This window comes from Pan paniscus, chromosome 11 (genome assembly GCF_029289425.2).
Source record: "Pan paniscus chromosome 11, NHGRI_mPanPan1-v2.0_pri, whole genome shotgun sequence".
Lineage (NCBI taxonomy): Eukaryota > Metazoa > Chordata > Mammalia > Primates > Hominidae > Pan > Pan paniscus.
The window spans coordinates 85,825,499-85,842,558 of record NC_073260.2 but is presented as its reverse complement, the minus strand read 5'-3'; the positions used below and the strand labels follow the sequence as shown (position 1 = coordinate 85,842,558).

The window sequence follows — 17,060 nt, the reverse complement described above, 5'->3', positions numbered from 1 at the left end:
AAATTCAATACAATTCTTATTAAAATCCCAATGCCTTTTTTTGCAGAAAACAAAAATCCATCCTAAAATTCATAGGGAACCTCAAGGGACCCTGAACTAGCCAAAACAATCTTGAAAAAGAACAGTTGGAGGTCTCACACTTTCAGAATTCTTGGAATCTGCTGCCGCCCACTATAATATTGGGGGCCTAGCATGCCTGCCTCTCAGGATTGTTAGGGGAACAGGGAGCAGGGTACACTATGGAAACTGACCAGCACCTGACACAGAGTGTCACCAAGAGGTAGTGTGACCTTCTGGAGGCCTGGCCTGAATACCATGACCCACCTCTGCCTTGAGCAGGGTTGGATCTCAGCCTCTGGCCGCTGTCTCCCACTGCTGAGTACACAGCTAAGGACCTGGTAAAGAGTGAAGATTCTAAAGGACACTGACCTTTCAGGCCGTGAGGGACATCATAGTCCATGCTGGAGCGGCAGAGGCGGGGAGCACCCAAGTGCCCCTCACCATGGGACCCAGAGAAGTAACAGAAGAGGGGCTGGGAGGTTGTGACAGGCCTCCTGGCTGTGGTGGAAGGACGACCAGCAGAAAACTGGGGTATGAAGTTGACAGAAAGCCCCAGGGGCCTGTATTTGGCCTCTGGAGAGATCCTTTGAGGGAAACCTGAGGGGCTGGGAAGAATCCGCAGCATTCCCTACTCTCCCCATGCCCCCAGCCCCCTATCCTGGCTCTCCAGCACTGCACCACCAGCTCAGGGCCAAGACTTCCATAATTACATAGTGTTAATGAGCATTTAGTCTGCATTCAGAGAAGAGTTAGGGGCCATGAGAATCACAACTTTTCAAGTATTTCAAAGGCCAAGGCATGGAAAAGCCTGTGTGAACTGATCAGAAGAGGGGGAGCTGGAGTGACAGGCAAGGGTGGCTGGGGTGGGGGCCCACCCTCATACCATTTTTAAAAGAGCAGCTGTTCCTCTTCCCCCACATCCTTCTCCCCCTCCTCCCCTTCCTTCTTAATATAATGGAGCATCTTAAGATCATACCTGACTTGAAGATTCCACAAATTTTAAAAAACATTAAAAACCACTGCTGTTTGATATCAACAGGGAGAGAATAATTTTAGTTCAAAATACTTGGAAATAAGAACTATTTAAGTGATCTAGAGACTACCAACAAGTATACACTATTTTTCTTCAACTAAACACAACATCAATTGTGAAAAATTTACATGTAGTACAAATAATAGAGGAAGTAGCTAGCATGCAGAAGACCAACAGAGGGGAAGATGGCAGAGGGAGGGCAGGAGTGGGGTCAGCAGCCTGGTCAGCACAGCCAGGTGAGGAGGTGACGGAGGCCTCCCTGCTCAGGGAGCCCCAGTTGGAATGCAGCACAGGACTCCATTGGAAGCTCTGCCATGTGGTATACAGGGCAAACCTTAAAAGAGTACAGCAGTCTGATGTAAGAGGTGATTAAGAAGTTAAAACCTATCCTGGCCAGGTGTGGTGGCTCACGCCTGTAATCCCAGCACTTTGGGAAGCTGACGCGGGTGGATCACGAGGTCAGGAGATCGAGACCATCCTGGCTAACACGGTGAAACCCCGTCTTTACTAAAAATACAAAAAATTAGCCAGGTGTGGTGGCGGGCGCCTGTAGTTCCAGCTACTCGGGAGGCTGAGGCACGAGAATGGCATGAATCCAGGAGGCGGAGCTTGCAGTGAGCCAAGATCGTGCCACTGCACTCCAGCCTGGGCGACAGAGCGAGACTCCGTCTCAAAAAAACAAACAAGCAAACAAACACACACCTATCCAAACATAAACATCCATTATTTGTGACTCTGTCATCCAAAGTGCCCATTGCTATTTTTTGTGTAGCTTAAAATTTTGACTAAAAAAGATAACTTCATACCCCTTATCTGTCCCTAAGTAGGATTTTTAGGTCTGGTATTTGAGTAACATACGTTTCTACTTTGTGAATTAGCGATACGGTCTGGCTGTGTCCCCACCCAAATCTCATCTTGAATTGTAGTTCTCATAATTCCCACCGTGTCATGGGAGGGAACCTGTGGGAGGTAACTGAATCATGCGGGCAGATCTTTCTCATGCTGTTCTCATGATAGTGAATAAGTCTCACGAGAGCTGATGGTTTTATAAAGGGGAGTTTCCCCGCACAGGTTCTCTTGCGTGCTGCCATGTAAGACGTGTCTTGATTCTCCTTCACCTTCTGCTATCATTGTGAGGCCTCCCCAGCCATGTGGAACTGTGAATCCATTAAGCCTTTTTTCTTTATAAATTACCCAGTCTTGGGTATATCTTTATTAGCAGCATGAGAACAGACTAATACAATTAGATTTTTGTTTGTTTGTTTGTTTGTTTAACAACAACAAAGAAAGGCTGACAGATGCTTACAGGCCTGTTTTCAGGATACTTAAAAGTGAATTTTCAGTATTTTCAGGTTTTCAAAACTTAATGTAAAGGGAACAGCAAAGGTCTTTAATTTTAACTCTGTAGAATGTCATTTTGTGTCCCCAAAGTTTTCTAATTTTATTGCTTTATAAAATTCAGGTTTTCAAAATAATCTCAGAGGAGCTAGTCTTCTACGTTACTGACTTTGGGAATGAAATAGTAAATAGCCTTTATTTGTAGCCCTATTTGAAAATAATTTAAAAGTGCTTTCTTAAAACCCTTATCTGCAATGATTATTGTACACATCATGACTGAAGTTTAAGTGTGGCTCACACATACATGCTTAGTTGAGCATGTTTACAAGTAACTTTGGGGTACAATTTGGAGGCCTTTTTAAAATGTGGGATCTTAGAAACCAAGTTAGGCACCAATGTAACTCTTGGGACTTTAAGGTTAAAACAAAACAGCCTATAACAGTAAAAACAATAGTTTTGTACTTTGGGAGCTACATACACAAAGCAGGCAACATGGATCATCTCTGAAAAGAGGCAGCCTCACGATATATATCTCATAACAGAAACACTGCAAATGGATCATATTTTGTGAGTAATTAACAAGGTATCAAAATAATGTCATACAAGTGAAGAAAATCACACTTGCATCACAGTTGAGCTGACAGCTCTTGTCACTCACAGTGTGGGCCCATGGGACATTACCCCTTAACTCAGAGAGAGCTGAGCTCCCTGGCTAGTTAGCTGAGCAACTTGGGATTATATTAAGTGAGCAAATGGCCAGAAACCTTCCCAACTACCCTTCCCACGACTACAGAGTGGGGTTCTGGAGCTGGTGTTGAGATGTAAATGCAGTCCCAGCTGTGTGCCAAGAATTCAAATCTCAAGGTCAAGAATGAGAGGTACTTGACAAATTCTTGCACTTCATATACTCCTCATCTTTGAATTAATTCATTTTTCCTACAAATCAACAGAATGTTCACAGGGGGAAATTATTCCATGCTGAATAAATACAGTCCATATGAATGAACTTTTCATTTAGTAGTAATTACGTTTTTTTAGTAAGTCACTAACTATGAGTTATAAATTAAAACCTGTTTAGCCAGAGAGGATAATTTTGCAGTTAATGTTTAAAACAGAATTGACTAACTGAATTTACTCCATGAAGAAGGCAGGTTTTGAAAGTTCTACCAGATGCAGATATAACTTTTTTTTTTTTTTTTTTTTTTGAGAAGAGTCTGGCTCTGTCACCCAGGTTGGAGTGCAGTGGCACTATCTCATTCACTGCAAGCTCCGCCTCCCGGGTTCACGCCATTCTCCTGCCTCAGCCTGCCGAGTAGCTGGAACTACAGGCGCCCGCCACCATGCCTGGCTAATTTTTTGCATTTTTAGTAGAGACGGGGTTTCACCATGTTAGCCAGGATGGTCTCGATCTCCTGACCTCGTGATCTGCCCGCCTCGGCCTCCCAAAGTGCTGGGATTACAGGCATGAGCCACGGCGCCGGGCCAGATTATCACTTTTTAATTTTTAAATCTGCAGCATTTATTTATTCACTTAAAGTAAATACCAAATGTACTAGGGCAAATTGTATGTAAAAATATTATTTTTCCAGGTGTGACCCTATGATTCTTCTCAGCCAAAATCTTTGTAAAATTATGGCACAACTAGCATAACTGTGGTTGTAATACTTATTTGAATTAAATGTTTTTCTTGTCTAACCTCCATATTTCATTGAGTATGTCCTTCTGCACACATCTTCATCCATCTTTATGATTCAAACTTTTCTAGCAGAAATTGCTTTTTATTTTCTCTGCAGAACATGTGGGGTTGGGTGGCTGATGAATAGTAACCTGGCAAATTCCTCTGCCTGGAAAAACATCATCCACCTGATGGGTGTGTGGTTGCAAAAGCGAGCTTCATAACTATTAGCTGAGCAACTTGGGATCATATTAAGGTAAAATTCATAAGGTGTATGTCTTCTAATAAAATACTATCATTTAAAAAATGCTATTTATTCCATTAGAGATGCAGTTTTTGTTTTTGTTTTTTTTTTTTGAGACGCAGTCTCGCTCTGTCGCCCAGGCTGGAGTGCAGTGGCGCGATCTCTGCTCACTGCAAGCTCCACCTCCCGGGTTCACGCCATTCTCCTGCCTCAGCCTCCCCAGTAGCTGGGACTACAGGTGGCCGCCACCACGCCTGGCTAATTTTTTTTTTTTTTTTTTTTTTTTTTTTGTATTTTTAGTAGAGACGGGGTTTCACCATGTTAGCCAGGATGAAGTTGATCTCCTGATCTCGTGATCCGCCCGCCTCAGCCGCATTACGAGTGTGAGCCACCGCGCCCGGCCAAGATGAAGTTTTCTAATCCTCATAGTAATTATGACTATTTCATTCCCTCTCGAAAGATAACAACAACAAAAAAGAGAACGGAATGCCTTTTTCCAGCTGTCTACATTTGCTTTCTTCAACTTTGAAAACAGGCAAGCTAAAGTGACCTAGGATGGCCCTTACCTGTCTGTGATGCCGCAGGAGTCTATCTGGAGGTCCCTGAAACTCCCCAGCGCCCCCTGCTGTACTAAGATGGGATCCACCGCTTTGTCACCAATGGTGATGAGCCTTAGGCAGCCCTGAAACCCTCCCAGGGGGCTTTTACATCCAGAGCCAGAGCTGTTGTCCAGGCAGCCTAAATATGAAGACAAAAATAGGACAAAAGCAACAACTATGACAAAACTATTCCACAGTATTTACTATATGAAGACTGCTGCTCCCGCTTGTTTATGGACATCGGTATGATGTGATGAGCTTCACCATTCATTAGAGAGGTGAGAAGGGGCAAGGTTAGAACTGATCAAATTTAAGATAATACCTGGAATTCAGAATAAGAAATTATGGGGGAAAATTCAGATCTAAAATTCCTGTAACAGGAATTATTTCCCAACCAAGTGAAAAGAGGTTTGGCTTCTTTTGTGAAATCTCATCTAAGAAATAATCATGCATTTTAGCATTATGTAGTATAAGTGAAAAAAATTAAAGTGGAGGTTAAATTAAAATAAATGAAATCATAGCCCAAATTTTATTTAGGATATGCTGTGAAATGTGAAAAATGCTACCTGAAAATATAATTGTGTACTACCATTTATCTAAAATATGTTAAATATCTACCCTATAGGTGTTTTTGTGTGTTGCGATGTATGTATATTTGGGAGTATTTAAAAACATATTTTTTTATACTGACTGGGTGGAAATACCTAGATTTGCTTTTCTAGTAACACTTTCTTTGGTATTAGGTACTTAAGTCAAATATATAACTAAAGATTAAATTCTAATGTTAACAACAACACAAAAAGTAACAGGACCTAACACACTGTTAGGGTATATAAGGATAAAAATTTGCAGTCCAGAATGTTCTATGAATAGAAAGAGATAAAATAGACATTTGATTATTTCCAATATTAGAAGTTAAATATTAAAAGTTTCACTACAACCGTCAGCTAATTTCACCTAAATTACAAATGGCAATGCTTATGACATCACTTCCCTTTACTATGTGGGCTTGTTTTGTGAAATAAGAACAGTACTTATAAGAAGCAGTGGTGAGTGCCTGACTTTGACGTAAGCAGTATTACTCCACACCAGTCCAAGCATATAGGAAAGTAGTGTCTTGAACTTACTCCCACCCTCTGAGTTACAATATATAACCTAATAATGGAACTCTAAGTTTGAAAAGTAAGGAAAAGGATGAAAGTACACACTCTAGTTAAAGAAAACACAATAACTGTAAAATCTTTTTATTTAAAGACAACTGTTTGTAGAAAGAGTCATATTAATTCAGAATAAAATCATAAGGCATTTGTCTAAGTCAGGAGTCTGCAAAGGTTTTCTGTAAAACGCAGATAGTAAACACTTTTGGTTTTGTGGGTCACACCTGGTTTCTTTTGCATGTCCTTCTTGTTATAATCCTTTAAAAATACAAAGCAGGGCTGGGCGCGGTGGCTCACGCCTGTAAACCCAGCACTTTGGGAGGCCAAGGCGGGCGGATCATGAGGTCAGGAGATCGAGACCATCCTGGCTAATTCGGTGAAACCCCATCTCTACTAAAAATACAAAAAAAAATTAGCTGGGCGTGGTGGCGGGTGCCTGTAGTCCCAGTTACTCGGGAAACTGAGGCAGGAGAACGGCATGAACCCAGCAGGTGGAGCTTGCAGTGAGCTGAGATGGCGCCACTGCACTCCAGCCTAGGCAACAGAGCGAGACTTCTTCTCAAATAAAATAAAAATAAAAATAAAAATAAAAATACAAAGCAATTACTCATTTGGGCTTATATAATATGCCATGGACCGTGATTTGTCTACCTCTGATCTAAATGAATACTTAATTTTAACATACAAATATGAAAGAGGCACCTCATTTCATAATGGTGTAATGCCAATGACAAGAGAAATTGAATAATTAATTTAACTGTATATTATGAAATTATATAGCTTTTAAAAATTTTATCCTTTGCCTTATTTTAAAAAAGAAGCCTGCTTATGTTGATTCTGTAAGTATTGTCTCTTTCAAACTTGTGAGATATAATTTCTTATTTTCTTTTCCCAATCATTCAAATATTAGGTATTAAACCTAATATTTGGCATGACACTTTGAGTCCATGCAAATACCCTTTTCTCCAAAGATTATAGTAAATATACATCAATATTTATCACTAGAGGATTGAGTTTTCTTTACAGTGTTCATTAAAATGAAAAAAATGAAGTATAGAATTTGTACTTATGTGTTTTTCATTGACCTCTCTTTGACCTTATATTGTTAATCACTAGCACAATTTCAAAAAATAGTCAATGAAGGTTCCTCTTACTGGAATAAATGAAGCACCTCTCAATGCCTGTACTCTTATTTCTTCCCTGAAAGTTCCATAAAAAATAAATGTTGTGTTTAGATTTCTATTTTAATAACTGAAGCTTTATATCTTTAACTTTAATATTTTCTGCTTTAGATTCCTAAAGTAAAAGCCTCCCTCATATTTATGGCTTCTTTTTAGCTTATTGAAACTATACATAACCTCACAGACACTTGGAAGTTTAACATTTAACACCATATTTGTTTAAAAGTTTGAAGACTAAAATCTTTTATATTTTTATATTTACAAAAGAAATATAAGTTTAAATGGTACAGCAGAACCTTCTGAAGAATGGGATAGAGAGTGAACTTTGTATAATTCTACTGCATCTCACTAATCATTAAGAAATAAACACATTAAGAACTAAGAGGATTATTAATTCAATAAATATTTTCCAGTAATGAATTATAGGAATATCAACAGTTCTGCTAATCTTTCTTTCACCATGTGGTGTTTCCTGACACATAACTTAGGTTATCTTTTTTTTTTGAGACCTGAGTCTCGTGCTGTCGCCTAGGCTGCAGTGCAGTGGTGTGATCTCTGCTCACTGCAAGCTCCACCACCCAGGTTCACAGCATTCTCCTGCCTCAGCCTCCCGAGTGGCTGGGACTACAGGCACGCGCCACCACACCCTGCTAATTTTTTTTTTTTGTATTTTTTTTTCAGTAGAGACGGGGTTTCACCATATTAGCCAGGATGGTCTTGATCTCCTGACCTCGTGATCCACCTGCCTCGGCCTCCCAAAGTGCTGGGATTACAGGCGTAAGCCACAGCGCCCAGCCAGGTTATTCTTAAAAGAAAATGAATTCAATAACTCTGTTAGAAAAAAAAAACTAAAATAAATCCAGGTGTCCCGCAAAAAGTTATGAAACTTTCAGGACAAATTCTAATCATAAAGTACTGCATGGATATGAAATCAAACAAATAAAGATATTAAGACCCATGAAAATTTTAGCCCGGTTATTTTAACTTGTGTAAGCATATGAGGTTGGCAAGAAAATTGTCACTGTGTGTTATTGCAGTGACAGACTTCAATGCAGTGTTGCCACAAGTTCTCAGTCTAGCAGCTTCCTACAAGAAGGATGTGAGGACTGGCGACACAACAGTCAATTTTGTATTCTCAATATCATGGAAGGAGGCATGGCATTGAACAGCAGAAAGATTCCATAAAGGTAAGTTTAAAAGAATTTGACCTTCAGTCAATCTCTATTTCAGGCATGAATGCAAAAAAATGCAGGCTATATGCACAACCTGCAACCGTACAGAGTGCTGCTTGAAAAACACTTCAAAAAGATGAAATCACAGACCAGAAAAAAAAGAATGGACAAATGACAGTACAGAAGATAAGTCTGCATCTGCGAATTAGACTTTCTCTTTCTTTCTCTCTCTTTCTTGACAGAGTCTCGCTCTGTTGCCAGGCTGGAGTGCAGTGGCACCATCTCGGTTCACTGCAACCTTTGCCTTCCAGGTTCAAGCAATTCTCCTGCCTCAGCCTACCCAGTAGCTGGGACTACAGGCTCCCGCCACCATGCCCAGCTAATCTTTGTATTTTTAGTAGAGACAAGGTTGCACCATGTTGGCCAGGCTGGTCTTGAATTACTAACCTCAGATGATCCACCCCCCTCAGCCTCTCAAAGTGCTGGGATTACAGGTGAGAGCCACCACGTCTGGCCTAAACTTTCTATTAAAATAAATCTAGTGAGATCCAGAAATCCACATCCACCAGTGATTTGTTCCAAGTCTCTCAAGGTTTCTTTGGTGCAAATAACATTTTCCATTTATCTGGCATCAGGAAATTGGTGGGTTTTTCTTCTTCTTCATTTCTTCATATTAACCTGGCTACCCATGGGTAGAGTCAGCAGGGCAACATTAAATAGAAAAAAAAAAAAAAGATGCCCCCATACGATGGCCTGAGAGTGGAGACCAGTGACTCAAAAGCAGAAGGCTGGTTCCAAAACGTCAAACTTCTGCAGTCTCAGCTTCAGGTGAGGAAGGCAGCTCTCACTCAGGGAAAGAGCCAAAGTTAGAAACAGTGCAGCTCTTGCCAGTCATTGACCTAAGGCCAGGCGGCTCCTCAGATGACCTGCAAATTGGGGACACACCACGGCATGCAGCAGCTGGGCTGAAGGATCCTGCTCCCAGTGGGTTTTTGCAGGGGACGTTCTGATTCCCTTAGCTGACGAATATGATCCTATGTTTCCTTATGATTATGAGAAAGTAGTGAAGTGCCACAGAGAGGAACGACAGACACAGCAGGAGCTAGAAATATGAAAGGAAATAGAAGAAAGGGAAAAGAGGCCTGAAGACAGGCAAGAAGTTAGGGGAGTTCTGATCAAGGCGACCAAATCCAGATTCTGATGAAGGGGAAGATTAGGAGGGAGAGAGGAGGAAAAGTAGTAGGGTGGAGCTGCCATTGCCCTTCCCACTTCTCTGGTAGAGAAAGACCAAGAGTCACCCCGAGATTTTCCTTATGAAGAGGATTCAAGACCTCAGTCATGGTCTTCCAAAGTAGCCATTCCTCCCCCAGTGAAGGAGGAACAGGACAGACTGAGATCTCCAAACCGGCCTAGCAGCTCCTTCCTCGCTAACGTGGTGGGAAAGGTGGCGCACAACATCATGCAGAAGCGCGGCTTCTGGGAAGGCCGGGGCCTCGGGGAGCACCTGCAGGGGCTGCAAGATGCCTTTCCGGTGGGGAAGACTAGCAAATCAGGCGGCAAGATCATCGTGGGCGACGCCGCAGAGAAAGATGCATTGAAAGATCAGGTACAAATCCACTGACTGAAATACTTGAGTCCTACTAAGGTGGTCCTACTAAGGAACATGGTTGGTGAAGGGGAGGTGGAAGAAGACTTGGAAGTTGAAACCAGAGAAGAATGTGTGATGACATATTTTTCAGTTGATATGGTTTCCTATGAGACATAGCATCATTAAGGATAAAATAAGTGAAACTGAAAAGAGTATAGTTAATCTAGCTTTCATAATGAGTTCATTCTGTTATGTTTCTTTTTCTTTTCCATTGTCAATTTATATTGGCTCAGAGAAAACAGGCTTGATGGATAAAGTCCATGGTATTTCCCAATTTTGCCATGAAAAATATGGCAAAGTTGGAAAACGTGTGATATGTGAAATTCTTGGTGTCCCTGATGATGAAGCAGTACAGACCTTTTTAGAATTTGAGAGTTGAGTCAGCAATTAAAGCTGTTGTTCACTTGAATAGAAGGTATTTTGGTGGCAAGAGGATGTTTTTACATTTGTACAAATTCAGCATCTTGGATTTGGTGGAAGAAGTTTGATTTTAAGAACTAGAGCATGAGTCATCTCTGGTGACCCTTAAATGACCAGCAGGCTGAGAAAAGAAGGAAAAAGGTCACAGCCTCCATGGCTGTTAGATACTGAGACTCTTGGAAGGACCTCCAAGGTATACGTTGATTGATCCCTTTTCATTTTGTGGTTTTTAAATATTGTATAAAAATCCAAATCCTTTTTAATAAATAAATAAAATGTGCAGCTGACTAGTTTCAATCATTGGTAGATATTATACTGTAGGAATGAAGTTAGTGTCTGCAGCTGTACATATTCAGGCCATTCTAAATATATAAGCTAGTTAGGAAGAAAATACTGTGGATTTTATCCATCAAGCCTGTTTTCTTCAGGCCAGTATAAAACAAATGGAAAGGAAAAAGAAACATAATGAAACGAACTCATTATTAAAACTGGATTACAGGATTAATTTTAATGTTTTCAGTTTCACTTATTTGACTCTTAGTGATGCTATGTGTCATAGGAAACCATATGAACAGAAATATCCCAAGAAGTAAATTTGCTTAGAAAACAGAAAAGGGCTTATTAGTCTCTTTCAGTGCACTGCACAGCATTCAAGAAGAATTTGGGTCATGTGGTCTTTAAATTACTAAAACGAGTAATGAATACTAGCAGAACCAAAGGCTGTTTCTATGTGAAGAAATGATCTATTTTGGGTTTATATACATCAGTAAAATTTAACAGCCAGCTTATGCTGTTAAACATGGTGGTTAGAGCTGGTGTTTCCCGAAGTTTACTATACAGATGGGTAAATAAAGTTACAAAAGCACACACAAGGAATGCAAAATTCACTGGAAAAACTAGGTATGTTAAGAATATTTTAAAAACTAAATTTTAGGCTGGGCATGGTGGCTCATGCCTGTAATCCTGGCACTTTGGGAGGCTGAGGTGGGTGGATCACCTCAGACCAACCTGAACAACATGGCAAAACTCTGTCTCTACAAAATACGAAGAAAAACAACAACAACAAAAACTAGCTGGGTGTGGTGGTGCAGGCCTGCAGTCCCAGCTACTCCAGAGGCTGAGGTGGAAGAAGTGCTTGAGCTTGGAGAGGCAGAGGCTGCAGTGAGCTGTGATTGCTTCATTGCACTCCAGCCTGGGCAACAGAGTGACTCCCTGTCTAAAAAAAAGCAAAACAACGAAACACCACCCCCCTAAATTTTATAAAGCAAATCTAAAAGCAAAAATGAAAATTGCCTAACAATAGCAAAATGGGACAGTAGAACTGATAAAATGTGGTATATTCATGTAACAATATATACATTCTTTTGAAAAATTAGCAATATTTTAAACTGTACATATATGATCTATTTCACAGTAAAAATGAATAAAATTATGATATGCATAAAAATAACACAAAAGCATTTCTCACATTAGCATGTATATATTTATGGAAATGGGCTCTTGAATAACAGGACGTTATAAAATCTCACCTGTAGAATTTAAACCCTAAAGGTGATACTATATTTATACTTTGACAAATCATTTTCTGTAATCAACTTTATTTAGTATCACTTAAAAAAATGAATAGTACTTTCATTCTTCTCCCTTTTAGTGCTTCCTAAATATTTTACTTTTGAAATGATAGGTCTTGGATATATTGGCTTATTTGTTTTTTGTTATAAAATCTGTCATCTATAGCAAATGTTTTAATACAATTTGAGGCACATATGCACACCTCGGAATATGAGGAAAGAAAACAATCAGAAACTTTGCAGATTGACATTGTCTGTTTTCACAGTTGCTCTGTGGAAAGTTTGCTCTGAAGGACCGTTAGAGTTTAGAAAATGAGTTTTATAATTTCCATGCTGACAGCCAATTTTAGGGATGAATTTTACTTTTTTTTTTGAGACGGAGTCTCACTTTGTCACCCAGGCTGGAGTGCAGTGGCGCAGTCTCAGCTCACTGTATAAGCTCTGCCTCCCAGGTTCATGCCATTCTCCTGCCTCAGCCTCCTGAGAAGCTGGGACTACAGGCGCCCACCACCATGCCCAGCTAATTTTTTTTTTTTTTGTATTTTTAGTAGAGACGGGGTTTCACCATGTTAGCCACGATGGTCTCGATCTCCTGACCTTGTGATCCACCCGCCTAGGCCTCCCAAAGTGCTGGGATTACAGGCGTGAGCCACTGTGCCTGGCCGAATTTTACTTTCATATTGTGCTGTCTCCAACATAATTTTAAAAGGATTCTGGAAAAAAAAAATAGTAAAATGCAAAACTATACTAATACTCTCAAGAAGCACCTCAAGCATTGATTAGCAAATGTATCTTATTATTTACAGAGTTAAATGACATTTCTAATGACCAAGGACTTTCTGAGTAAACATCCCTGGGCAGAAGATTTATTGCACCCTTCTGTGACCTCCCCACTCTGACTGCCCTCTCTTAGGCTGCAGTGTCTCTTGGCTGTACTCAATCATTGACTGAGCTGGCAAATATTCTGTTTATTATCGTCTAGGAAAGGCTGATGCGCTCCCTGACTTGGTAAAATGTTTCACTGCATCATTACTGGGCAATAAAAATAAGTTGAAATAACCGACTGAGTAAAACTATTAGGCACTTTGGGCAAAGTATGGCCTTTCTTCATGCCGCAGTGGGAAATCAATAAGATGCTCCAGAGGAGCCGAGTCTCTGGGGATACCTGTATGGTGCAATAAAACCAGCACATAAAGCAGTGGAAAAGGTAACGGCACTCATTTCGCACTGTTACAATTCCGTTGGGCAGAATGATGAAGGGAAGCTCCATAAAGGGTGGTCTATTTAAAATCGGTTCCTGAGTGTGATCTTTTATTTAGGCCTATCTGGAAGACATGCATTTCAGTCCTTAATTTGTAGTCTTTTTTCAACAACCCCATGAAACAAAAGGGATCCAGCATGGTGATACTGTTTCATGGTGATACAACCCCATGAAACAAAAGGGATCCAGCATGATGATCCAGCATGGTGATACATAATGATACTGTGTTATTTACCTGGAATTTGGTAAGAGAGCAGATTTGTAATGACTTCACTCCCCTCTGCCATCAACATGGTAACTATGTGTGATGTGATGGATGTGTTAATCAACTTGACTGTGGTAATCAGAACACAGTGTATACCTATATCAAATCGTCACATAGTATACCTTAAATATACAGAATTTTTATTTGTCAAATAAATATTTTAATTTTTTTAAAAAGGGATTTATGGCAGTGTAGCAGCAGTGGGTGGTAAGGTCTGGGTCGGGTTCAGCCCCAGGTGGGAGGTGGCGTCAGGGAGGAACCCAGTAAACAGCTCTGGCCTTGCAGGTGTAACACTCTAGGCCTCTGTCTTCCTGAGGCGTTGTTCCTGCATGTTGTCCCAGCGTCTTCCCTCTCTGTGTGTCTCTGCACCTCCATTTCCATTTTTCATAAGGACACTGGTCATACTGGATTGGAGCTCACCTTAATGACCTCATTTTAACTTGATTACCTCTGCAAAGATCTTATCTCCAAACAAGGTCACATTCTGGAGTTCATATGAATTTGAGGGAAAACAATTCAATCCATAATATCATCTCTGAAATAAGGACAACTTTACTTATGCATATACAATTTGGGTTGTGGTTGCTGCGTATCTGTTTCAAACGGGTTATGGGCTCTTCTCACACTTTCAGGTCAAAGGGGACTTTGGAATCCATAGTGTATCTATGTATGCATGTATGATCATGGGATCAGCCTTCCCATTTCTGTCGCTGTGTCCCTATATGGTTCATGATCATGTATGTTACTTCACTCGAAGGCCATACACAATCCAAACAAAACAAAACACAGAAACTGTGTTGGCTATTTTGACTTTCTGTTGAAACTATTCTCTTTGGTCATATATATATTTAAAAAATATTATATATATATATTTTAAAAACATTATATATATATATTTTAAAAACATTATATATATATATATATATATATATATATATATATATATATATATATATAATTCAAGTGATTATCCTGCCTCAGCCTCCCAAGTAGCTGGGATTACAGGCACCTGCCATCATGCCCGGCTAAATTTTTTTTGTGTGTGTATTTTTGTAGATACAGGGTTTCACCATGTTAGCCAGGCTCGTCTTCAATTCCTGATCTCAGGTGATCCGCCGGCCTCAGCCTCCCAGAGTGCTGGGATTACAGGCGTGGGCCACCACGCCTGGAGATATATATAGATATATATATATATATATGTAATCTTTTTCAGTATATTCTCAGGGTGTGTTTGAGGAAAGCTTTTTTTTTTTTTTTTTTTTTTTTTTTTGGCCATTGTCCAAGGGTTTAGAACTGAATGGGAATGTCTGTAAATGGATCTGATGGAGGTTGGAATGTGTATCAGCTTTTAATCATCACTGTAACAAATCACTAAAACATTCTCTTTATTATCTCTCACTTTAGAAGTGTGGGAGGGCTGGACTGATGACTCTGCTTATAGTCTTACAAGGACAAAATCAAGGTGCTCTTGGGCTCCTTATGAAGGCCCTAGGGCAGAATGTGTGTCCAAGCACATACAGGTTAGAGCAGAATTCAACTTCTTGTAGTTGTAGGAGTGAGGTCCCAATTCATCACTGGCTGGTAGTTGGGGCCTCTCAGCAATGTCAGGCTGCCTGCATTGCTCTTCATAGTGCCCAGTTCATTTTCTAAACCAGCAATGGTGCAGAGAGACATTCTCCTGCTTCTAGTTTCTCTGGCTTCCCCTCACCCACACCTCTCTTCTGTGTCTCTTCTGCCTCCAACCAGAGTTAAATCTCTTAAGTGCTCATGTGATTACATGGAGCCCACTGCATGAATCACGATCGTCTCCTAAGGTCTGCAACCTTAATTACATCTGCAAAATCCCTTCTGTGATGTAACATATTCAGTTTCCAGGGCATCTTGGAGAGTCATTCTCATTCTTGCTGCCACAAAATATTCCTCATTCCTTCATGAAATGTTGTTTGCTTTCATATATTTGTCTCTAGAGAAGCATCAGGTATTTTCTCAACATCCCTTCATGTTAAAAACCCTCAACAAATGAGGCATTGGAGGAACATAGTTCAACATAGTAAGAGCCACCTATGACAAACCCACAGCCACCATCATACTGAATGGGCAAAAGATGTGAAGCATTCCCCTTGAAAACTGGGACAAGACAGGGATACCCTCTCTCATTATTCCTACCCAACATAGTACTGGATGTCCTCGCCCGAGCAATCAGGCAAGAGAGAGAAATAAAAGGCATCTAAAATAGGAGAAAAAGAGGTCAAACTGCCTCTGTTTGCAGATGATATGATTCTGTACCTACAAAACCCCATCGTCTCTGCCCAAAAGCTTCTCGATCTGATAATCTCAGCAAAGTTTCAGGATACAAAATTAATGTACAAAAATTAGTAGCATTCCTATATACCAACAACATGCAAGCTGAGAGCCAAATCAAGAATGCAATCCTATTCACAATGACCACAAAAAGAATAAACTACCTAGGAATACAGCTAACGAGGGAGATGAATGATCTCTACAAGAAGAATTACAAAACACTGCTCAAAGAAATCATAGATAACATACAAATGGAAAAACATTCCATAATCACGGAAAGGAATAATAAATATGGTTTTTAACCATATTGGGCCATACTGCCCAAAGCAATTTATAGATTCAATGCTATTCCTATCAAATCACCAATGGCATTCTTCAAAGAACCAGTAAAAACTACTTTAAAATTAATATAGAACCAAAAAAGAGCCTGAATAGCCAAGGGAATCCAAGGCAAAAAGAACAAATCTGGAGGCATTTCGTTAGCCAACTTCAACCTCTACTACAAGGCTATAGTAACCAAAATAGCATAGTACTGGTACAAAAACAGACACACAGACCAATGGAACAGAATAGAGCGCCCAGAAATAATGCCACACACTTACAACCATTTGATCTTCAACAAAGTTGACAAAAACATGCAGTAGGGAAAGGACTCCCTATTCAATAAATGGTGCTGGGATAACTGGCTAACCATAAGCAGTTCCTAGACCCCTTCCTTACACCATATACAAAAATCAACTCAAGATGGATTAAAGAATAAAATGTAAAACGTGTCAGGTGCAGTGGCTCACGCCTATAATCCCAACACTTTGGGAGGGTGAGGTGGGAGGATAGCTTGAGCCTCGGAGTTTGAGACAAGCCTGGGCAACATAGCGAGACCTCGTCTCTACAAACAATAATAATAATAATAATAATAATAATAATAATAATAATAAATTAGCTGGATGTGGTGGCACGTGCCTGTAGTCCAGGCTAATCAGGAGGCTGAGGCGGGGGAACCTCTTAAGCCTGGGAGGTTGAGGCTGTATCGTGTCATTGCACTCCAGCCTGGGCAACAGGTGAGACTGACTCTAAAGTCTCAAAAAAAAAAAAAAAAAAAAGTAAAGCCTATAACTACAAAAATCCTGGAAGATAA

General features: G+C 40.2%; 1 protein-coding gene and 1 pseudogene across 10 annotated transcripts in view; one reads left to right on the top strand and one right to left on the bottom strand.

The window, feature by feature from the left end:
• LOC117977962 (contactin-associated protein-like 3) overlaps positions 1–17,060 on the bottom strand; it is a 238,102-nt gene that overhangs the window by 73,655 nt on the left and 147,387 nt on the right. For 7 of the 10 annotated variants that reach the window (XM_055092007.2, XM_055092009.2, XM_055092010.2 and 4 more), the window contains exon 10: positions 4,917–5,088. The exons of the other annotated variants lie outside the window; for them this stretch is intronic. In XM_055092007.2, the coding sequence (XP_054947982.1) occupies positions 4,917–5,088 (172 nt within the window). The remainder of the gene's footprint in view (positions 1–4,916; positions 5,089–17,060) is intronic. 10 annotated transcript variants of the gene reach the window in all.
• Positions 8,663–10,595, top strand: LOC117978860 (splicing factor 45-like; annotated as a pseudogene).